The sequence below is a fragment of the Mobula birostris genome, chromosome 8 (assembly GCF_030028105.1).
Source record: "Mobula birostris isolate sMobBir1 chromosome 8, sMobBir1.hap1, whole genome shotgun sequence".
Lineage (NCBI taxonomy): Eukaryota > Metazoa > Chordata > Chondrichthyes > Myliobatiformes > Myliobatidae > Mobula > Mobula birostris.
In genome coordinates, this window is record NC_092377.1 from 47,219,825 (window position 1) to 47,244,121 (window position 24,297).

The following is a 24,297-nucleotide window of genomic DNA, read 5'->3' on the forward strand; positions in this document are numbered from 1 at the left end:
TTTTTGAGTCTTTCATGGGAAAGAACCATTGCAATAGTTGAAAAATGCACAAAAATCCTTCAAGTATTAATGGACTTTTTGATATTTCTATGCAAAATAGCTGAATCAAAAGCTCAGATTTGTAATTTCATTGTTTTTATTTATTTACTTATTGAGATACAGCACGGAATAGGCCCTTCCGGCCTTTCGAGCTGTACCACCCAGTAATCCACCGATTTAAACCTAGCCTAATCAGAGGACAATTTGCAATGCCCAAATTGACCACCAACCGGTAAGTCTTTGGACTGTGGGAGGAAACCCATGCTGTCACAGAGAGAATGTACAAACTCTTTACAGGTAGTGGCAGGAATTGAACCCAGGTCACTGGTACTGTAAAGAATCATGCTAACCAGTACACTATCATGCTGATCTTTGCAGATTTACACCTGGTGCACATATTAATCAATTTATTTGGTCAAAATTCCATTGCATTTAAAATCACACTAGAATAATCTAGAACCTTGATAATGTACTGCATCAATGATCTGGGATAACTTCTCCAAGTGCACATCACTATCAGCCTGCTCCATTCACATTAATCTGCATCACAAAAATATAATGAGCAGATGGTTACAGGAGATATATTCATGCAATTCTTTATACACCCTATCCTTGTTATATGTGTCTTCAGACAATACTGATTCACAGTTGAGCAAGGAACCTACTTCAACCAACTTCTCGTTATATACGTCCAAAACTCAGTTATGCGAGGAGCACTGCTTTCCCACCAATGTAAGTCACGTGTGCACGCCTCACAGTCTCACTCCCGCCAGTCTCGCATTGGTTTTGGCAACGTATGGATGTGCGATCTTGCGGTCTTAAAACTTTTGTGTTTTTACCTACGGTGCAGTGATTTTGTGCTTGAAATATTTAACTATGCCTCCTAAGTGTCCGATGTCAAGTCCTGGGCCGTCAGCCAAGCAGCAGAAGAACCACTTTAACACTTGGAAAAAAAGTTGGAAATTACAAACAGGGCGGCATCAGGTGAAGGTAACACAGCTCTGGGACGCTACCCTGTGCAGTTGCGGGCTATGATAGCTGAGTTAGGCATCACACCAAAGCAAGTGTTTAATGCAGACGAGACTGGGCTTTTTTGGAAATGTACACCGAAACTCACTTACATAAGTAAGGATGAAAAAGCTGCGTCAGGTTTAAAGGCAGCAAAGGATAGATTGACTTTGCTTATGTGTTCCAATGCCAAAGGAGTCTGTACGATAAAGCTTCTCTTAGTTTACCATTCACTAAATCCCCGTGCTCTTAAGGGTTTGAGTAGGAATATGCTTCCTGTCCACTGGGCAGCTAACAAGAAAGCATGGGTCACTGGTCAAATCTTTGAAGATTGGTTTGCTAATCATTTTGCTGTTGAGGCTGAACGCTACTGCCGGGAACAGAATCTTGCCTTTAAAGTTCTTCTGTTGCTTGACAATGCGCCAGCCATCCTAAACATTTGGACAGCATTCATCCTAACATAACAGTGCATTTCCTGCCGCCTAACACAACATCGCTGATTCAACCACTTGACCAAGGTGTGATATCCACATTCAAGGCGTATTTTTTACAGCAAACTGTCTCTCAGATGCTGCAAGCAGCAGACGATTTTGAAAATCCCGGGAGTTTACCAACGGTGAGGGAATGGTGGAAGCCCTTCAACATCAGACGTGCCATCAACAACACTGATGAATCCTGGAAAGAGGTCAAGTCTTCCACTCTGAGGCAACTAGCAGAATTTTTTAAGGCTGCAGAACACTTGGCACAAATGGCGATGGACGTGTAGCCAAGTTTAGAATGGAGTCAGCATTTCAGTCGTTCCTTGCAGTCAAGCCTTCTTCCCTACTAGCAAATTCATGCTGAAAAACAAAATGCTGCCAAGCAAACAATGCTTACCACTTTCTTCACACTGGTATCATCTCCTGCTACTGGCAGTACCGAGAGTTTTGTGAGTCTCCCTTCACCCCCTGTTGTCCTTGATGATCCTGACGACACACAACCATCCATCTCATCTATGTAAAGCTGCCCGACACCACAACAACCATTCATCTCCCGGAGCGAACACATCTGCCACTGTTGGTGAGTACTGTACACCCTAGTATGCTAACTTTCTATGATTTATTATGTTGAATATTACCTTAAATTGATGAAATATAATATGAATGTTGCCTTGTGGTACTGTTTTTGTGTTGTACCGGTATGAAAATGTGAATAAATCACAGATAAAACATATTTAGGAAGCCCTCAAGAACACATCCCTATTTTCACCATTCACATTATGCATCGACTTAGAGGAACGTATCCCCCGCATATAACGAGGAAAGGGTGTAATTTTTATCAGTACGTTTATTAATATCAATTCAAAGAAAAACAAAACTGCCATTAATACTAAAAGGAGATTGGTGGAATAATACAACTCTTATATGTTGTTATGCATATAGACAAAAGAAAATCATTCTTACCCAATCTAGCAGACCCTTCAGATGAGATGACTCCAGTTGCCACAGATGGAGCTGAATTTGGATGGACTACCCCTTCTGCCATGCTTGGTCCGGATTTACTGTCCTGTAAGGTTCCAGCACCCCCAATGCTTCCTTTTCTACTAGGAATAGCTAGCAGTGTTAAACATATCAATCTTCAATATTTTAAAAAGAAAAATGCAAAACCTAGAAGTGAGTATTTCTGCTTATTCATAAAACCTTTCTATGCCATATGAAGTTACATTTGAAGAATCCATTTCTACAGTTTATCTTCCTGCACCCTTATTCATGAGATTTATCATCTTTTTGTTAGATGAACAATGTCCCTTATCATTTGATATGGATTTCAGTACTGAGGTAAATTCTGTGGAAAATGGGCAACTAAATTTGGAAGAGCGTACATGCATATTAATGGGTCGAATTTTGGCAGTTAATTGTTAAAGTGGGTTTTATTTTTTTAAATAAAGTTAGTTGACAAAATGAGGACAAATAATCATTGCCTTATTTCTTATACTCCAGAGAGCAAACGCAACTATTGTTGGAAAGCAGATACTGGAATCTAAACAAAAATAGAAATGCTGGAAGAGTCGGCTAGCCAGGTAGCACCTGTGGAATGAGAAACTAATTAGCAAGGGTTGTCAACCTGGGGTCCATGGCATAAAAAAAAGACTGGGAACCCCTGGTATAGAGAAAGAAAGCAAGTTGTCCAAATAGTAGAGAAAGTAGGTTAGGCACTGGATAGAACAATGGTCATGTCTTAACAACATGAAATGATGGTTATTCATTGAATGGATAATTATTGTCTTTTGCCTATATAATGTTTTGCTCATTTTATGAAGTCTGGGTGATGCCTACAGGGATACCTGAGCATGCTAGAATATCCAAATTAGAGATAAAGAACAGAAGAATCACAACTAAAAATGGCCAGTCCTCACACAAAAAGAATGAATACAAGCAGTTATCTTTGAAGTTAAATACACCCTATCCTTGTTATATGCCTCTTTAGACTATGCGGATTCACAGTTATGCAAGGAACTTATTTCTATCAACGTCTCGTTATATGCATCCAAAATTCACAGTTATGCGAGGAGCACTGCCTTCCCACCAATACAAGTCACGTGCGCACGCCTCACGGTCTCACCGTTGGGATGAGAAGCACCGCTTTCCCACCAATACAAGTCAGGTGCCGCGCCTCACAATTTCACTCCCGCCACTCTCGCATTGGTTTTGGCAAGGTGTGGATGCACAATCTTAAACTTCTGTTGGTTTTACCTACAGTGCAGTGATTTTGTGCTTTAAATATTTAACTATGCCTCCTAAGCGTCCGATGTCATGTCTTGGGCCATCAGCCGAGTGGCAGAGAACCGCTTTAACACTTGAAAAAAAGTTGGAAATTATAAACAGTGCGGCATCAGCTGAAGGTAACACAGCTCTAGGACGCTACTGCCGGGAACAGAATGTTGCCTTTAAAGTTCTTTTGTTGCTTGACAATGCGCCAGCCCATCCTAAACATTTGGACAGCGTTCATCCTAACATAACAGTGCGTTTCCCGCTGCCTAACACAACATTGCTGATTCAACCACTCAACCGGTGTGATCCACATTCAAGGTGTACGTATTTTATTTTTCGGCGAACTCTCTCTCAGATGCTGCAAGCAACCGACGATTTTGAAAATCCCAGGAGTTTACCAACGGTGAGGGAATGGTGGAAGTCGGAACACTTGGCACAAATGGCGATGGACATGGACCCAAGTTTAGAACGGAGTCAGCACTTCAGTCGTTCCCTGCCGTCAACCCTTCTTCCCTACAAGCAAACTTAAGACAAAATGCTGCCAAGCAAACAACCCTCACCACTTTATGCAAATCGCTGTAATCTTTCTGCTGCCGGCAGTTCTAAGAGTTCTGTGAGTCTTCCTTCACCCCTTGCTGTGCTTGATATTATCCTGACGACCACAACCATCCACCTTATCCATGTAAAGCTGCCCGACACCACAACAACCACTCACCTCCCAGAGCAAACACACCTGCCACTGTTGGTAAGTAGTGTACACCAGAGGATGTTAAATTTCTATGATTTATTACATTGAATATTACCTTAACTTGATTAAATATAATACAAATGTTGTCTCGTAGTACTGCTTTTGTGTCATATTGGTATAAAAATGTGAATAAGTTACAGATAAAACATATTTAGGAAGGCCTATGGAACACATCCCTATTTTCTCTATTTAAATAGTTATTCACATTATGCGATTTCACATTATGCGTCAACTTCCAGGAACGGATCCCTTGCATATAACGAGGATAGGGTGTATTTAGTACAAAATGCCTAAATTAAAAATGAGATGATGTTCCACCAACAAATGTTGGGCCTCATTACTATAGTGCAGAACTCAAAATCGAATTGTCCAACTTCAAAGTTAACTTGTTCACTCTGTTTGTATCAAGGTTGGCCACTTGTACCCATAATTTCTTGCCTTTTATTTAAATCTCTTATTTGTATACTTGTATATTTTTGAGCCTGCCCAGCAGACCAAACTATATATCACCCCAAGTTCACAAGATCAGCAACACATTACACAGACATCGCTGTCCATCGTTTCACCCACTTATAGACACTTCCTTTGTCCCACCCACTGCCCTTCCCCACATTTTCTGCTACGAAAATCAACTTCTCTTTCTCAATTTTGACAAAGGGTCATTTATTTTTGTTTCCTATGTGTTCTTTACTGCCCCTCTTCCTTCTCCTGCTAAAGCCTGAAGTGGATGGTTTCAGGACCTGCTCAGGTTCTACCCTAGAATTTTCATATTGTAACCTTTGGATTGAACCTAAACAATTTGTTTTAGAAAAATAAGTTTCAGCCAACATATTTAAAATACAACTGTATACACTCAGTGGAACTTTCTTTCAAATCAGAAATAGATTTCCACATGTATTTCTACAAGCATTGAAATCTAGACATATTGAGCAATTTTTCTACTTTAGCTTATTTTTTCCAAATAATTCTGCATGCTTCCATCATTTTCTTCTCACATCAATGTTGCCAGTTATAGCTTGATCTCATACCACTCTATGGTGATATTATATGGTCAGTTCATGTATCTGCATGCATATTAACTGGTGACATCTGTAATTCAGAACATTATCCTTTGTTTTAGCAGCAAATTTACACATTCACTTTGAATTCCTCTATCACATTGCCACCTACAGGAGAATCTTATCAATGAGATTATTAACTACAATTCATAATCTTTTTGAGTTTATTTCGAAATTTCTTTGGAGAAAAGCCTGCAAAGTTACTTTTTAGCTTCTTGTTAGTTCATAAGTAGGGAAATGATGTAATTCTTAACTGCTTGGTGCTCAATTAAAGGATTGCATGATAATTCTGTAATTTAGCATCGATAAAAAGTGAACATTATCACAAGTTGTTTCTAAATCTGAATTATTAAGTTCAAGTATATGAAATATGCTTGATTTAAAGAAAGTTAAAATAAATAAATCTAAAATTCAAATTAAGTCTGAATACATATTTTATATTATTGTATCTTATAATTTAATACTAACTATATCCATAGTCTTAAGAGTTGTAAAGTATAGAAACAAATTCTGCTGTTCACAGCTATGCAGATAATTATACCCACCTATAGGAATCCCACTCTCTTGCATTAATTCCATATCCTTCTATGCCTTGTTCATTGAAATCCCTGTCCAGATGCGTCTTATATGTTGTTACTGTTCCAGACTCTACTATCTCCATCTGGCAGCTCACTTTAGATACAAGGTACACTTTAGGGGAATGAATTACATCTCCAACGCCTCTAAAACCTTCCTCTCACCTCAAACCTATATCCTCAATTTTTGGACAAAACTAAAAATGGATACAGACACTGACCATCTATCTCATCAAAGCCTCTCAACTTTATATACCTCTATCACGTCACCTCTCAGTTTCCTTTGCTTCATGGAAAATACACTCACCTAGTCAACCTTTCCTTATCTCAAATCCTCCAATCCAGGCAACATCTTTCTAAATCTTTTCTGCACTCATATGATCACATACATGTTATAACTTAGTGAGCAGCACTGCACACAATATCCAAAGTATGGGCTAACTGACCTTTTCAACAATTGTAATGTGAAGTTTCAGAATCAGGTTTAATATCACAGGCGTATATCATGAAATTTGTTGTAATGCAACAGCAGTATATTGCAATGCATAATAATAAAAAACTAAATTACAGCAAGTATGTATGTAATAAAATAAAACTCAATGTGAAGTCTCAAAACCTCGGCTGATAAAGATAGGTACACTAAGCATCTTCCACACCACTATCAACCTGTGACACCACTTTCAGAAATTTTTTGAACATAAATGGAGGCAATATCACTGAAGGATTTGAAAACGTAACTGGGAATCAGAATTTTAATATGAACCCACAGGCAAGACAAAATTGAGTCCTAAATGTGGTCTTATGATTTTTAAAATAATGCACACTGGAATAACAGTTCTCGAACAGCATCACCTTATTCATTTGACAAAGGTGAGTTACCTAGGGCTTTTGGTCTGATTGGTGTATGAATTTTCTCTCAGGTTAATTGCAGAACATTAGTTGGGGGAAGGCAGTAAGATGAAATTACATGCATATTCATCCCAAATGACAAACGGATCCCTTCCAGGCGATGCAGAGCAAATCGCCTGTAGAGAAATTAGTAGTCTTGATATCACTTGTTCACAACAAAGCAAGTAGCAGTGTATTTAAAGAATGAACGAAAATGAAACCCAAATAAAACTCTAATGATAATAAAACAATAGTTGTTAGTAGGATGCATATAGGTAATGCAAAGATACAACTTTATAAAAGGCTGTTGTGACTTGTGTCAAGCAATACCACAGTCACCTGTGGAAATACTCAGCTGCAGTTTAAGCTAAAATCAAAATTACCTGGAGGGGGCAGATACCCATGGAAGAGAACACTACCACATGATGATCGTTCAAGTTCTTCACATAGCAATAGGCGGCGAACTAAACAAGAATACAAAAACAAATAGAAAGAAAATGGCTTCATTTCATTACCTCTTGCAAGGTCTACTATTTTCAACTATCTGCTACACTTCCAATTGATAACAAACCTCAGACATTCTTCAGTACAAAAATCTGTGGTAGATGGATCACATAAGCACTAAGTATCCCTCTCCAATCTCAGTAAGTCTCAACAGGCAGAATATGGTTTTCATTAAGTGATGATAGCACAGGTGATAAAAAATTTAGAAGAAATTTAAGTTTCTTGTGGTTCTTGTAACCACATCACCCCTTAAGAGGAGTAGCAGTTGCAGAATAATAATCAGCTTGAAACCTTTACATTCTGCAAAATGATCAATAACAGTTTAAAAACCATGCTTTAATTGCTTAAAAGAAAAACACAATCTTAACATTATTAAAGCTAGTTGAAAAATTAAAGCTAAATAGTAAAACACTAACAGGTTCAAAAAAAGGGGCCCAAATCCAGGTTATATTTAGATAATAAGAGAAAATAGAGGCATTTGGAAATAAGACATCCCAAAATTATGGTTTAAGGTTTGTTTTAATTTTGAAGGGTTTCACCAAGAGAGGCATTAATTTTTGATTTCCATAAAGAACAAGCAGTCCTGTAAAACAATTTGGAAGTAACATATTGCCGCATCACACATATACATGAACAAATTGTGGGTGATTCATAGCATGTTCCACTTGTCAATTAGATTTTCATAAACTTAAATATTGCAGAATCGGTAAAGTATATTTCAATCATAACTCAGGAGTTGGTTGGTTGAACAAAAGAGCAAGTGCACTAAACTACACTTGTATGTACATTTGTATTCAATGAGAAAGCAATATTGTTTCTCTCCACAGCCACTCTTCACACACATTTGATTTTTGACCAGCAACTTTGATGTGTGTTGTTTGATTTTTGATATGCAGTTTTAATTTTATACTTCCTACCTGCCAATTTACAATGCACAGCCAGCTGAACTGAAATGAACAGCAGTAATAATACCATCAAAATGTTAAGAAGTTTGGCACAGAGACAAGAACTAGTAACAGTTCAAAATATCCCTATGTAAAATGAGAAATACGTTTCCTGATTCTCTTCTCTTGAGCGACTAACTCATCTGGATTCAAGATTTCACAATTTCTAATATTATTCTAAGATTCTTAAAAAGAATATTCACAATTTCTAGTAATATCCACCAAAGAATTCTAAAATTAATCATTTTACAAGCTGTCATATTTATGTCTTGCTTTGATAGACATTGCATGCATACCTATTAACGATTTTAGTTTTCTCTCTGTTTGTAGAATAGTGCATGTGAAATACCAATGGAGAGGATTCACAATGAAACAGTATAATTAATGTGTTCTTATCTTCTATTGACTAAAATGCTGGGGAAATAATACACTGCAAAACTGTTATTCTCATAGGACTGAATGAGAATAACGTAGGTACAGCATTGTGAAAATCCGAAAACAAACATATAATAAAAATATTTCAATAATAAAACTTCCTTTTAATGTGAACATCTATTCATGAGTAATAAGTAGCTTAAAATTAACTGCACAGCCTGTAAGTTATTTTTCCACATTCTTCAATAACAGAAAAATGATACATCATACCTAGAGGAGTAATTCCATAGAATTCAGCTTCATGTCTTAGAACATTGATGTTTACCCCCCTGCAAGAAAAGGGAAATGTATGAGACACTGCTTTTAATCAGCATCTCAAAATATGTTACAATCAAAATCAAAGACAACTTAAATTATCTATTGTAATGTCGTCACAATATCTTCAACTATATCCATGGGAAGAAATGTGGTAGATGTAGTAATACATTGATCCATATGAAGATATCCATTTCAGATGAAAAAACAAAAAAAAAGCAGCATATGATTTCAGTTTTGTTAGACTGGAAAGCATCATACAAAATATCAGAAACTCTTTTGCTAAATGTTGTGAATTGTAGTTGTTATATAGCTGAGGCCAACATGTGAATGCCCTTAAAATGCTAAAACTGAACAAGAGCTAGCTTTCACGAGGTTAAATTCACAGTCCAACAACTAATAATTTACCTAGATGGATCATGTGAACAAGATCTAAAAATGATTTAAAAATACAAGAACAGTCTGGGATTGTTCATACATAAGTCTTATGAAAAGAAAGCTTACTCAGCAAGCGACACACCTGTGAATGACAACTTTAAACGAAAGAAGCCTCAGATGACAGAAGTGATTCCATTACTATACCAATTAAAAGCTTCTGAAAGTTAAGTATACATAAATTTTTGTCTTAAGTTTTCTTCTTTAATTGCAAGTAGTCAGGGATTTTTCAGGTTTTTTGCTTCTTTAGTTTTTTAAGTTTTACTTTTACATGACATATTACTGGGTTATGGTCATTATTACAGTCTACACCTGGATATGTTTTGCATTGAGTCACTGAGTTTCTAAGTCTTTGGTTTATAGTAATAAAGTCAATTTGATTTCTGGTGTTATCACCTGGTTTTTTCCAGGTCCATTACCGTCTTGAATGGTTTTTAAAGTAGGTATTCATAATAACCCTATTACTGATCCAAAAAGGTTACACCAACAAATCAAGAATATCACTGGTAAAAAGCTCCTCTGTTCTTCAGGTGGATGTTTGAAAACAGAGGACGGTACCATTATCATGGAAAACGATGAGATTACGAACAGATGGACTGAGTATATTCAGGAATTGTTTGAAGACGATCAAGGCGAAAAACTAGAAATTAAGAAGAACATTGAAGGTCCAAGTATTTTAAAATCTGAAGTTCATAATGCAATAAATAAGATGAAAAAAGGAAAGGCAGCAGGTCCTGATGAATTAATAATAGAACAAATTATCGCCCTTGAAGATTATGGAATTGAAAAACTTACTGATTTAATCAGTGACATTTATGAGACTGGAATAATACCAGAACAGATGAAAAAAATCAGTATTTATCACTCTTCCTAAGAAACCTGGAGCAATAGAATGTGAATTACATAGGACCATAAGTTTAATGAGTCATATCACTAAGATACTTCTAAGAATTTTGATGACAAGAGCTAAAAGTAAGATACAAGCTGAAATAGGTAAAGAACAATGTGGTTTTGTGAAAGAACAAAGGTATAAGAAATGCAATATTGATGTTAAGGATACTATCAGAACGAGCTATTCAAGTGCAAAAAGATTTGTTTGTTTGTTTTATCGACTAGACAAAAGCAGTTGATAAAGTGAAAGACAGTGAGTTATTTGAAATATTACAAGAAACTCTAGATCTAGATTCGAAAGACCTCCGCCTAATCAGAAATCGGTACTGGGAACAAACTACTGCTGTAAGAACAGATGGAGAAGTGAGTCAGTTTACAAAAATCAAGAGAGGCATTAGACAAGGGTGTGTTTTCTCCTCTGATTTGTTTAATGTGTACAGTGAAACAATATTACAAAAAATAAGAGACATCTTGGGTATCAAATTTGGCGGCGAAAACATCAACAATTTTAGATATGCAAATGACACTGGGTCAATTGCAAGTACAGAGGAAGAACTACAAAACTTAATTGTTTTTGAAGAAAGTGCAAAAATGGGTTTATCAATTGCAAAAAAACAGAATGTATGGTGATATCCAAAAAGAAGGAAAATCCTATCTGCAGGCTGAGAATAAACGGGGAAGACATAAGACAAGTACAGAACTTTTGCTACTTAGGAAGCTGGGTGACATCAGATGGCAGGTGCGACATAGACATCAAAAGAAGAATAGGGATGGCAAAAGACACCTTTACGAGAATGAGTATACTGACCAATACTAAACTAGGCAAGACAAACTGCCTCAGAGTACTGAAATGCTACGTTTATCCAGCTATGTTATATGGTTCAGAATGTTGGACAATACCTAGTAACATGAGGAAATGAATTGAAGCAGCAGAGATGTGGTTTTTGAGGAGGATGCAAAGAATATCATGGACGAAACGAATATCTAACAAGGATGTCATGAACAGAGCAAGCACAAAAAGAGGAATAATATTTGAGATCATGAAAAGGCAACATGATTTCATTGGACATCTGATCAGGAAAGAGGAGTTAGAATGCACGGTAATTATGGGAAAGACTGAGGGAAGAAAGCAAGAGGAAGGCAAAGACAAATGATGATGGAGACAGCAGCCAGAGAACTGGAAATGAATACCAATGAATTGATCCACTTGACCCGAAACAGGAGCGTGTAGGCCATGGCAGTCAAAACTCAAACTGGGCATGGCAGCTGATGATGATGATGATGATGATGATGATGATAGATTGCTTGAATTCAGATCTTTGATCATTCCACTGTTTTTAGTACCAAGAAAAATAGATTTAATCGAGAAATTACTCAGTAACTAACGCTGGGAAATTAAATATTACAGGGAGAAGGCAGGAGAATGGGTTGTGAGGGATAATAAATCAGCAATGATGGAATGGCAGAACACACTCAATGCGCCAAATAGCTGAATTCTGCTAAGTCCTTTGGTCCAAAAAAAATATAAAGCTATCATTTTGTTTAGTTGGAAGGTCGTAAGTAAAGTGAGTTTGTCTTATCTATACCAATACATAAAAAAACACACAATATTTTAACCTCATTATTTGTTGGTCACAGCAATGTACTTGCCTGGATAATCACCAGTCACTTAAAAACTGAGGATTCTAATGTAAGGCAAGATATCCTCTTTGTATATAATATTGGAAGTTGAATTCATCTTATATTATCTAGGATTCTGAAAACTGAAAATCTGTTCATTCCCAAAATATTTTATATTTCAGGCCATGGAACAATTTACTTAAGGGACTTGGGTATCAGTGCATAACTTAGTTTGTTTAGGACCATGCTAAAATTACAGGATGTATGACATATTGGGCAGCATGGTAGTAGTTAGCATAACGCTTTACAGTAAAGATGACCCGGGTTCAATTCCCACCGCTGCCTATAAGGAGTTTGTATATTCTCCCCGTGACCATATGGGTTTCCTCCTACAAAACAAAGATGTACCGGTTGGTAGGTTAATTAGCCATTATAAATTGTTCAATGATTAGGCTAAGATTAAATCAGGGGATTGCTGGTCAGTGCGCGTGAAGGGCCAATTTCACACTGTATCTCAATAAATAAATATTTTCATAAACACATTGTAGAACAATTGCCATTTTATGGTCAGTGAAACAAAGAAGCTAGGATGAAACAAAATGGTGATACAATAAGCTACAGATACTGGAATCTGGAGCAACATAATGGTAGAGCTCAGAGGGCTAACGAAGGAAATGGACAATTTATGTGGCTACGTCCCCTCTGAAAGATTGGGGTGTAGAAAGCCAGTATACAGAGATGGAGCAAAACCAAACATGTGATGGGTAGATCCAAGTGAGAAGGCAGATGGAAGAGCCCACACCTGTAACACTTCTATTTCCTGCACATCTCCCCAGACAGAACAGGGCTGAGAGTTTCCCTGGTCACTACCTTTCATCCACACCAGCCTATGCACCCAGCAGATCTTTGTTTGAAACTACCTTCAACTACAATGCGACCCACCATCAGTCTCATGTTTCCCTCTTCACCCTTTCTGCAGGAATCACTCTCTCCGCTACTCCCTGGTCCACTCATCCATTGCCAACTGTCCCTACACCTTCTCCCTCACCAACATCCAGACCTTTAAACATCCCTTTCAAGTGAGGCAGGCATGCACATGCATCCTCTTCCCACCCTCGTCTCTCATCATCCTGCATCTTTCCCATCTCCTTCACCAACTCTATCTGCCCATCACATATACACTAGTTCCACTGGGCCCCCTCCTGTTTTCATCTGCTCAACCTACCTCCCCTATTTTTGGTTGCATACTCCACCTTCCTCTCCTATCAGATTCCATTATCTGCAGCCCTTTTTTGCCTCCAACAATCACCTTCACACCTCTGCTGCTATTTCCACTCTTCCCTTCTCCATTTGTCTATCACTCCTCTTCAACTGGATCCACCTATCACTTGCAATTCCTGTTTTCCATTTGAAATGCGAGCATATAAATCCTTTCCCACAGAAATAATTTCCAATGCACTCATAGGACTGACCGAATATCATTCCAAGATGTATGTTTTTGAAGGAGGGAGGAAAAATAGTGACAGCATTGCATGTCTCTATCAATGTTATACCATAACTACAGAATAATTTTGTGAAAATTAAGTTTTCCTTACCTTAAATCTAACTCTTTTGTTCTAAGAAAATTCAGAATTGGTGCAAATGCAGTGGGATCCCGGTCAATAAATATCTACATGGAATGCAATTCAATGGCAAAATAAGACAATATTTAAAGCATTAAGTTCATGTGTTTTACAATGGTTACATAAAATCCATGATAATGCAAAAGATTCAGTTCCAAAGAGCTGGTTAAGTTTTGAGCATCTATGGAAAATATGGTCAGGAACAAATCCACTGAAAATATTATTCCCATGTTACATAAAAAATGACAATTCATTGCCAGGGAATCAGCAAAATCTAATGTTTACACCAGACAGTTGACATCTAAGAAACAAAAACCTGAGGTTCCCAGCTGCTTTAAGAAAACCATGATCAGTCCAGAACTCAAGAAAAACAATGTAACAATGTGAGGGGTTGGCTTATTTGCTGGTCAAAAGCCACTTCCACTATGTCAGTCATTGATTGACCCGTTTGAAGGATGGAGCAGCTCTTTCCCATTGGTTGTCTTGCATCAGATTCCAGTTCCAGGCACCTCAGTAGTTTAAGATTAACATGTGCAAGAGACTCAGTCTCTTCCTTTGTCTCCAGGGACCCACTTCAGTCTGAAATCACGACCAGTGCTGAAGGACCATTGGGAAAGAGCACTGCAGACACAGATGGGCATCATCAGACTGCCGCATTTACTTAGTTAAGTACTCGTTCGTAGCATACTTAGTTTTGTAGTTTTATAACTCAGGGAGATTTAATGGCGTACTCATTGAGTTAAAAGGGTTACTGAAAGTTTAGTGTTGTAGTTTTGTGCAGCTTAGATGAGCACTTGTTTAGCAAGATGAACAGTTTAGTATTTCATTGTTTGGTTATAAAAAAATAGCTAACATGCTCACTTGCAATCCAGTTCGCCTTCATGTGAGAAGGCCAGCTGTACATCATTTCCCACCTCTCCCAGGGGTATGTACCCAGTCCCATATTGTGCCAAGGCATGGTAGCTAAGATTTATAGGGGGGATACAGGCAGACCCTAGCATCTCTGTGTCCCACTATATAGACCGTATACTGTTACAGGGGCTCTCACAGGAGGTGGTGAGGCAGGCACTGGATGAAATGGATACCTCCCTGACGAAGTGGAGCTGGTCTATTAACCACAATAAGATACAGGGGCCCAGTCAGAGTGTTCTATTCCTGGGCATACAGTGGCATTCTGAGCAGCAGGGAATACCTGATAAAGCCAAGTGTACAATCTTGAATACTCTAGTCCCCACCTTCAAGAAGGAGATGCAGTACTTTGTGGGGCTCCTAGGGTATTGGTGCCAACATGTTCCCCAGGGGACCATGATATTATTAGGTCCCCGGCAAAAAGACCATTTTCAAAGGAATCCCAATCAGTAAGCGGGCCTCAAAAGAATGGTGTAACCTCTGAGTTGTAGGTTTCAGCTACCCCTCTAGTGGCTGGCTGAGTAGAGCCTGTGGCAGGTGTTGAAGGGGCATCATATTTCTTTAGGGTTTTGGACCAAGATGTTCCCTGTGGTGGCAACTCAATACACCCTCCTCAAGAGGCAGTTGTTGGCCTGGTATTGGGCCGTTCAGACTCTGAGTCAGTTGTGCTGCATCTGCACCTTCCTATCATGCAGTGGGTGAAGTCCAACAATGTGACTCACAAGGAGTCTTCAACCACTAAACTGAAATGGTATTTTGCAGACTGGGCAGGAAAAGGTCCTGACAGGGTGCACCCCATCCTCCTGCCACCCCACTAGGAATAGGGTTCCCCTTGTCCCCACCAGCCTCCAGGTCCAACATATAATTCTCCGTAACTTCCGGCACCTCCAACGAGATCCCACCACCAAGCACATCTTTCCCTACCCCACCCCCACTTTCCGCAGGGATCGCTCCCTACGCAACTCCCTTGTCCATTCGTCCCCCCCATCCTTTCCCACCGATCTCCCTCCTTGCACTTATCCTTGTAAGCAGAACAAGTGCTACACATGCCCTTACACTTCCTCCCTCACCACCATTCAGGGCCCCAGACAGTCCTTCCAGGTGAGGCAACACTTCACCTCTGAGTCGGCTGGGGTGATATACTGCGTCCGGTGCTCTCGATGTGGCCTTCTATATATTGGCGAGACCCAACGCAGGCTGGGAGACTGTTTCGCTGAACACCTATGCTCTGTCCGCCAGAGAAAGCAGGATCTCCCAGTGGCCACACATTTTAATTCCACATCCCATTCCCATTCTGACATGTCTATCCATGGCCTCCTCTACTGTAAAGATGAAGCCACACTCAGGTTGGAGGAACAACACCTTATGTTCCATCTGGGTAGCCTCCAACCTGATGGCATGAACAATGACTTCTCTACCATTAATGTCCCTCCTCCCCTTCTTACCCCATCCCTTATTTATTTATTTATTATTCTCCTTCTCCCCCACTTTTCTCCCCCTGTCCCTCTCACTATATCTTTCTCTGGTGCTCCCTTCCCCCTTTCTTTCCCCCAGGCCTCCCGTCCTATGATCCTCTCCCTTCTCCAGCCTTATAACCCTTTTGCCAATCAACTTTCCAACTCTTAGCTCCATCCCTCTCCCTCCTGTCTTCTCCTATCATTTCGGATCTCCCCCTCCCCCACCCACTTTCAAGTCTCTTACCATTTCTTCCTGACGAAGGGTCTCGGCCTAAAACATCGACTGTACCTCTTCCTATAGATGCTGCCTGGCCTGCTGTGTTCCACCAGCATTTCGTGTGTGTTGCTTGAATTTCCAGCATCTGCAGATTTCCTCATGTTTGCCTCCTCATATGACATGCCTTTCAATAACTCGAATCATTTTCGTGAACCTCTTCTGAAACCTCTCCAATGTCAGCACATTCTTTCTTAGGTAAGGGGCCCAAAACTGCTCACAATACCTCAACATTACATCCTTGCTTTTATATTCTTGTTCTCTTGAAATAAATGCTAATATTGCATGTGCTTTCCTCACCACCAACTCAATCTGCAAATTAACCTTTAGGGAATCCTGCATGAGTACTCCCAAGTCCCTTGGCACTTCAGATTTTTGAACTTTCTCTCCATTTACAAAATAGTCTAACCTTTTATTTCTACTACCAAAGTGCGTGACCATACCCTTCCAGACACTGTATTCCATCTGCCATTTCTTTGCCCATTCTCCTAATCTGTCTAAGTCCTTCTATCATCTGGAAGACTCGTATGGCCAGATTTGGGAACAGCTTCTTTCCAACTGTGATAAGACTGCTGAACGGATCCTGACCCAGATCTGGGCCGTACCCTCCAAATATTCGGACCTGCCTCTCAGTTTTTTTTGCACTACCTTACTTCCCATTTTTCTATTTTCTATTTATGATTTATAATTTAAATTTTTAATATTTACTAATTTTAACTATTTTTAATATTTAATATTTTTAATCCAGGGAGTGTGAAGCGCAGATTCAAATATCGCTGTGATGATTGTACGTTCTAGTACTAATTGTTTGGCGACAATAAAGTATAAAGTATCTCTCTACTTCCTCAAAACTACCTGCCCTTCCACCTGTCTTCGTATTGTCTGCAAACTTGGCCACAAAGCCATCAATTCCATCATCCAAATCACTGACATATAGCATAAAAAGCAGTTCCAACACAGGCCCCTGTGGAACACCACTAGTCACTGGCAGCCAACCAGAAAAGGCTCCCTTTATTCTCACTTTTTGTCTCCTGCCAATCAGCCAATACTTTATCCATGCTAGTACCTTTTCTGTAATACCTTGGGCTCTTAACTTGTTAAGCAGCCACATGTGTGGAACCTTCTCAAAGGCCTTCTAAAAATTCAATACACAACATCAATCAATGTACTTTTGTCTATCCTGTTTATTATTTCTGCAAAGAATTCCAAAAGATTTTTTTCTAAAAGAAACCATGCCGACTACAGCCTATTTTATCTTGTGCCTCCAAGTACCGCGAAACCTCATCCTTATTGACTCCAACATCTTCCCAATCACTGAGGTCAGACTAACTGGCCCATAATTTCCTTTCTTCTGCCTCTCTCCCTTCTTGAAGAGTAGAATGACATTTGCAATTTTCCATTCCTCCGAAACTAATTGATTCTTGAAAGGTCATTACTAATGCCTCCACAATCTCCTCAGCCACTTCTTTCAGAACCCTGAGGTGTATACCATCTGGTCCAGGTGTCTTATCTACCGTCCGACCTTTTCAGTTTCTCAAGAACCTTCTCCTTAGTAAAGGCAACTTCACAGACTTCTGCACCCTGACACTCACGAACTTCCAGTATACTGCTAGACTGACTCATGGGTAGTATCCAATGGTAAGGTGGTATGGATGCCTCAGTGGCACGAGCAACATTGGGAGGTGCATGGGCGATCTCTTTGGGGATACCCCACTGGGAACGTATCTGGAGGGATGCACACCAGTGGCAAATTACTGTCCATTATGCAGATGTCCACACTTCTCGGGACACTGAGGGGTCATACATAATGCTGCTGTGGATAGAGCAGCAGAGATCAGGATGACCATGGTGTGTTATGAGGAGGAGGAGGAACATGGTCACCTGGCAATTGGGCACACCAGAAGCATGGGCACTTAGGGGTGGATGAGGTAAGGAAATGGGCAGAGGCTCAAGGGGTGTTGTTTTAACTTCTAATGCCTCAATGCACTGTGTAATGAATTGATCTGTATGAATACTATGCCAGACGTGCTTTTCACTGTACCTCAATACATGATAATAATAAACTAATTCCAGTTCCCCCTTTGCTCCATCCACCCCAACAGCCACTCCATTTGGTCAGCCACTTTAATTCCATTTCCCATTCCCATACTAACATGTCTGTTCACTGCCTCCTCTACTGCCAAGTTGAAGCTAGACAAAGATTAGAGGAATGGCATATTATATTCCATCTTGGTCACTTTGAACCTGACGCCATCAATGTCAATTTTCCAACTTGCAGTAACTATTCCCCTCCATCTCCCCACCTTTTGTTTTCCCTTATTTGTCTGGTCCCTTCACCCTTCCGCTTTACCCTACTCCGCCCTCATGACCTGCACAAACATCTTCCTCCCTCTGATTCCCACCTCCTTCCTTTTATTCCATGGCCTATTATGCTCTCCTAAAAGGCTCGATCTTGTTCAGCATTCTGTCATGCTATCAGTCACCTCCCAGCTTCTCACATCATTCCCACTACCCCCCCGCCCCTTCCCCATCTGATTCACCTATCACTCATCAGCTCTTGCTTCTCGCCTTCCTCCCTCCCTTTTATTCTGGCTTTTACCCTCTTTTTTTTCAATACTGATAAAGGGTCTCAGCCCGAAACATCAACTGTTCATTTCCCTTCTTAGATGCTGCCTGACCTACCGAGCTCCTCCAGCATTTGATGTATTCCAGCATCTGCAGGCTCTTTTGTCTCCAGTTAAAACATGACATGTTTACCAGCAGATGGCATGAATAGTCACAGTATCCTGATAATTGAATTCTGTTGTTATTAACAGTAAGCATCAGGGTACAATTTTCATTCAAGATAGCTGCATTAAAAATAAACCCTCAAAACTTAGGCTTTACTCCACAGTCTAAGAAAAAAATGTTACACTACAGGCCAATAATTAACTTCCATTAATATTGTACTGTGATATTGTAACCATTGCTTATTACAGTGCACTATCCACTAACTACACAACTAGATAATTAAAGTAAGACAAAATCCACTTTGGTTCAGCTGCTATAACTCTCAATCAAATCAGCCATTCCAAGTTTGTCCAACTTCAAAGGCTGCAGCATTGAAATACAGGCTGATATGGGTACAGATGGGAATGCTATCCAAGTATCATACTCGATATAAATCCTGCAATCGTCACTTCTAAAAGCAAAGAGTCTAGTTCTTATCACAATCCTCCTGGGCAAACCTTATTTTGCACAAATGAGCTGCCACATTTATTTACCTTACAACAGCAACTAAGCTGATTATCACGTCCTTGAATTTTTATTTATATATATATAGATACACACACACACACACACACACATACTGTGTACGTGTGCATATATGTATTGGTTTCTCTCACCCCATGGATGGTGTGTATGTTTATTTTTCCCTCAATCCTGGGTCCTCTATCAGCGGCCTGGGAGTTTGAGGGTTCAGCACAGTATCCTTACTGTTCCTAGTATGCGCTCTTCTGGACCAAGATCTCAGATGTTGTTCCTGGGATTTGTTGGAGCCAGACTCCCAATCCAGGTGTCACAGTTCCAAGTGCTCATATCACCATTGGGATTAATCAGGCTTTAACCTTCCACATCCTTTCTATCTGATCTTTCAAGCCCTGGTATTTCTCCAGCTTCTCATACTCTTTCTTCCAGGTGTTACAGTCATTTGGGATTGCCACATCTATTACTATTGCATTCTTCTGTTCCTAGTTCAGTGTTACTATGTCAGGTTGGTTGCCCAGTACCTGCTTGTCAGTCTGTATTTGGGGTCCCACAGGATCTTAGTTCTGTCATTCTCCACGACTTTCCCAGGTTATTTCCTATTTGAACTTGGAAGTGTCCAATCCACACTCAGCTCAGATGTTCCTGTACACAATTCCTGCACCTTGATGTGCCATTCAGTGTATGCTATCCCTGCCTACATATTGCACCCAGCTACAATGTGCTGGATGGTTCCAGTGGATTCCTAGCACGGTCTGCATTTGGGTCTTGTCTGGTGTAACAGACCCTTGCTTCTATTGCTCTTGTGATCAGCACTTGTTCTTGTGCACCCATGAGCTGCGCCTCTATGCTGTCACTCAGCCCTGCCATTTCCAACTATTGGTAGGACTTTCTTATGTCAGCCACCTCTGATATCCGGCGAAGGTACATCCCATGCAGTGGCTTGTCCTGCCATGGCCTCTGGTCCTCTGGCTATACTTCAACCACTTCCATTTCCATGTCCCTTGCCTACTGTCTGAGGTAACCTCCCAGCAAATCATCCTTAGGGGCCATCTTCCTGACATACTCATGGATGTTTCGCATTTCTTCCAGGACTGTGCCCTTGACACTTTCCTGTGCCCTGACCTCCTTTATTCCGGCAGGTGTACAGTTGGTCACACTGGAATCCTCGATGTACTATGCCTTGAAAAAGTATCACAACTATACTCACATTTTACTGTCACATTTTCTAAATTTAAAATACTGTCTATACAGAAAGGTAGCAGGAAAGGTCCAACAACTTCATGAACATCACTCATTCTGTTCATACTCACACCCATCTGGAAGGAGGCTATACAGCATCCACACCAAGACCATCAGACTCAAAAACAGTTACTTTACCCAAGCAGTAAGACTGATCAACACCTCCATCCACTAACCTAACCCTCCATATCCCCTACCACCACTACCTTATCATTTTCTGTCAGTCACCTTATGTACAGACACTCATATACCTAGCATCACTTTCTGGACATGCAATCAACCTAACTATAGAAGCTATCTCATGTATTTATATTTACTGTATTCTTTTTATTGTGTCCATTATCTTACTGTGTTTTCTTCGAAGTTCAAAGGTTGATTTTATTGTCAAAGTATGCATGTATAATACAACTGATATTTGTCTACTCCAAATAGCCATTAAATACAGAAAGGTCATGCGTGTTGATGAAAGAAATCAACCTCCCCCCACATGAAAAAGAAACAAAACTCACACACCCCAAAATCCCTCTCCCCACAGCAAAGAACAGGCACAGTAACAATCACTGAGCCCCTACACATAATGATCTTTGACCCCTTCACTCATAGAAAAGAACAGTGACTGCAGCACCAAACCCCCAATGCCACCTCTTACACACAAAAATTAATAGATCATCTATCCGCCAATCATCCACAAGGAAGAAAGCACCAAAAAGGCTGAAGGAAACCAATATAAAGTACAGTCCAATAATCACATAAATCTCAGAATGTGGGAAACATCCTTTCATCTGCATATGAAGAGAGCAGCTGCATAAACTCAGTCCTTCTATACAGAATGACCGCCGACCTGGGTGTCCTAATGCTGCCAAGCTGGGGCCAATCACTGCCCACGCGGGTAGGAACGCCACCAATCCAACTGTTGACCATCTCTCTTGGCAGCCATTGCTGACTCACTCCGCATTCACCTCAATGCTTCAATTTTCCTCGCCACTTCGAGATGGAGTCATTCACGACACTATGCCTTGTCTCTGATTTTTCCCACAAGACAGCTTCTGTTCTCGGACCTTCTCAGCCCCAGTCTCTGATCTCCCCGATGCAGCTCTCCGGACATAGCATACGGCTCGATCCCTCGATCAAGATCCAAACTGTACTTCACAGGCTCCAACAGCTTCCATAAAACAAACAAGATGAAAAGAAGTAGAAAATGTAGAAAAACATTTGCTAACTGAAAGATGTCAGCCAAGGAAGCGTTGCTCGCTGGCACTATCTTGACTTCTTTGTGCTGCACCAGATTCAGAGTAACTATTATTTTGCTCGCCTTTACACTTGTCTACTGGAAACGACATTAAACAATCTTGAACTGAATCTTGAGTTTACATTTTGCATGGAATTTTCTCAGCTTTCAGCTAACCATTGAAGATATTTACCCCTCTTCAGATGAGTATAACACATTAATCCTAATGGAACTGAAGCACCAGAATCACATTCTCCCAAGCTTTATATTATCAACAAACTTGGTTTTGAAGACCACAATACAGATAGACAACTAAGACTAATCAAATAATTATGGCTCCTCTATGCATGCGGGTATTTCCTCCAATCACAAAGAAGACCATGCTTTAATTACTTGTCAGTTCTATATTAATCACAACTTCAGAATAGAGGGACACCAATTAAGAATGGAGATGAGGAGGGATTTTTTTGAGCCAGATGGTGGTGAATCTGAGGAATGCATTGCCACAGCAGCTGTGGAGGCCGAGTCAATGGATGTATTTCAGACGGAGGTTGATTGGTTCTTGATTAGTCAGGGCATAAAAGGTTACAGGGAGAGGCAGGAGAATGGGGTTGAGAGGGAAATGGAATAGCCATGATCACATGGTGGAGCAGACCTGATGGGCTGAATGGCTTAATTCTACTCCTATGTCTTATGGTCTTATAGTCTGAGCGTTCTATCATCAGGTTCAAATCACTTCTTTTTTCTGGGTGGGTGAGGGGCAGGATTGGCGCCATTAATTCATGTAACATTTTATCAACACTTTCTGAAAATCACCCAGTTTAAAATTGAAAAATCCACATTTCAACAAACATTCAAATAAAGCTAATCTTTAACCTTTATCTCAGTCCTCTTATGCTACAGATCAGTCAAGTGCCTCTTCTGTAAACAGATCTGAGTAGCTTTATGCTTTCCTGTCAAAAACTGGGAATAGGCTTGTGGAGGAATTAACAGATCTTTAGTAACTACAACCTGCATTCTTTTGCTTTGATAATTATTACTAAGCAAAGAGTGGACAAGATGGGCATCAAAAGCATTACAGGAAATAAGTTTTTCCCATTTCACCTTTATCTGACACAATTCTGATGCTGTGACATGAACAGCAAAAAGAACTATTGGGAAACACTCCTCAAATATAGTGAGGAAATGCTAGAGATCACTGTATCACAACTTTAAAAATGCCCACCAGATAGAGGAAGAACAGCTCAGGCCCACAGTACACCCTTCCATAAAAAAGTTAATACTGTGTAAAAACTCCTCAGTCAAGAAGTATTGTAATCCCCATGACTGTATGATTTTTGAATTAGTGCAAGATAGAAATTTAACCCTTACAACATGATTCTTCATAAGAAATTTATAATTGAATTCTACTTTAAAAGAGTAGATTTTTTTAATAAAATTGTTTATATTCTAATATACGAATTAATCTAATCCATATGAACATAGAGTAAGGAGTTCATTAATGTGATTCAATATATTGTATCTGGTATTACTATACTTTGTCTTTTGTTTTATAATACGTATTCTCTTGAACTCTGTATTCTTCTATATAGAAATCAATAAAAATATTGAAAAAGAAAAAAGAAAGAAAAGAGTATTAAATACAAAATAATGGTCAGCTTACTGCTCCAGTTTCATCCCGTAGCGTTGAGATTCTCCCACTCAGTAAGCTGGAACAAGAACAGTTGACATGAGAATTAATTTGAAGGTCAGAGTATTTCAAAAGTTGAAATTGTTCAACAGCTTTGAACAATGTATACAAGTATATCACATGTGACCTGCCCTCTGGAGGATTCAAATAAATATCCTGCCAAACACAGATTTATTTTACCGGGAATATTTTGAAAAAAATATTGGCAAAATTAACCTTCAAAGACCAGCAATCACTTATCTGGTTCAGGAAATTTTAGAACGTCAAACACTGGTTAATTTCCATACAAACACGAGGAAATCTGCAGATGCTGGAATTTCAAGCAACACACTCAAAAGTTGCTGGTGAATGCAGCAGGCCAGGCAGCATTTCTAGGAGGAGATACAATCGACGTTTCGGGCCGAGACCCTTCGTCAGGACTAACTGAAAGAAGCGATAGTAAGAGGTTTGAATTTCCACAATCATTTTCATTTTTTGTC

General features: G+C 39.6%; 1 protein-coding gene across 2 annotated transcripts in view; it reads right to left on the reverse strand.

Annotated features, from left to right (window-relative positions):
* The window catches only part of kctd3 (potassium channel tetramerization domain containing 3), a 93,569-nt gene that overhangs the window by 30,735 nt on the left and 38,537 nt on the right, over window positions 1–24,297 (reverse strand). For both annotated transcript variants that reach the window (XM_072265123.1, XM_072265124.1), the window contains 5 exons: window positions 23,792–23,837; window positions 13,746–13,819; window positions 9,160–9,218; window positions 7,450–7,530; window positions 2,490–2,639 (listed from right to left, as the gene is read on the reverse strand). In XM_072265123.1, coding sequence (XP_072121224.1) covers window positions 2,490–2,639; window positions 7,450–7,530; window positions 9,160–9,218; window positions 13,746–13,819; window positions 23,792–23,837 — 410 coding nt within the window. The remainder of the gene's footprint in view (window positions 1–2,489; window positions 2,640–7,449; window positions 7,531–9,159; window positions 9,219–13,745; window positions 13,820–23,791; window positions 23,838–24,297) is intronic.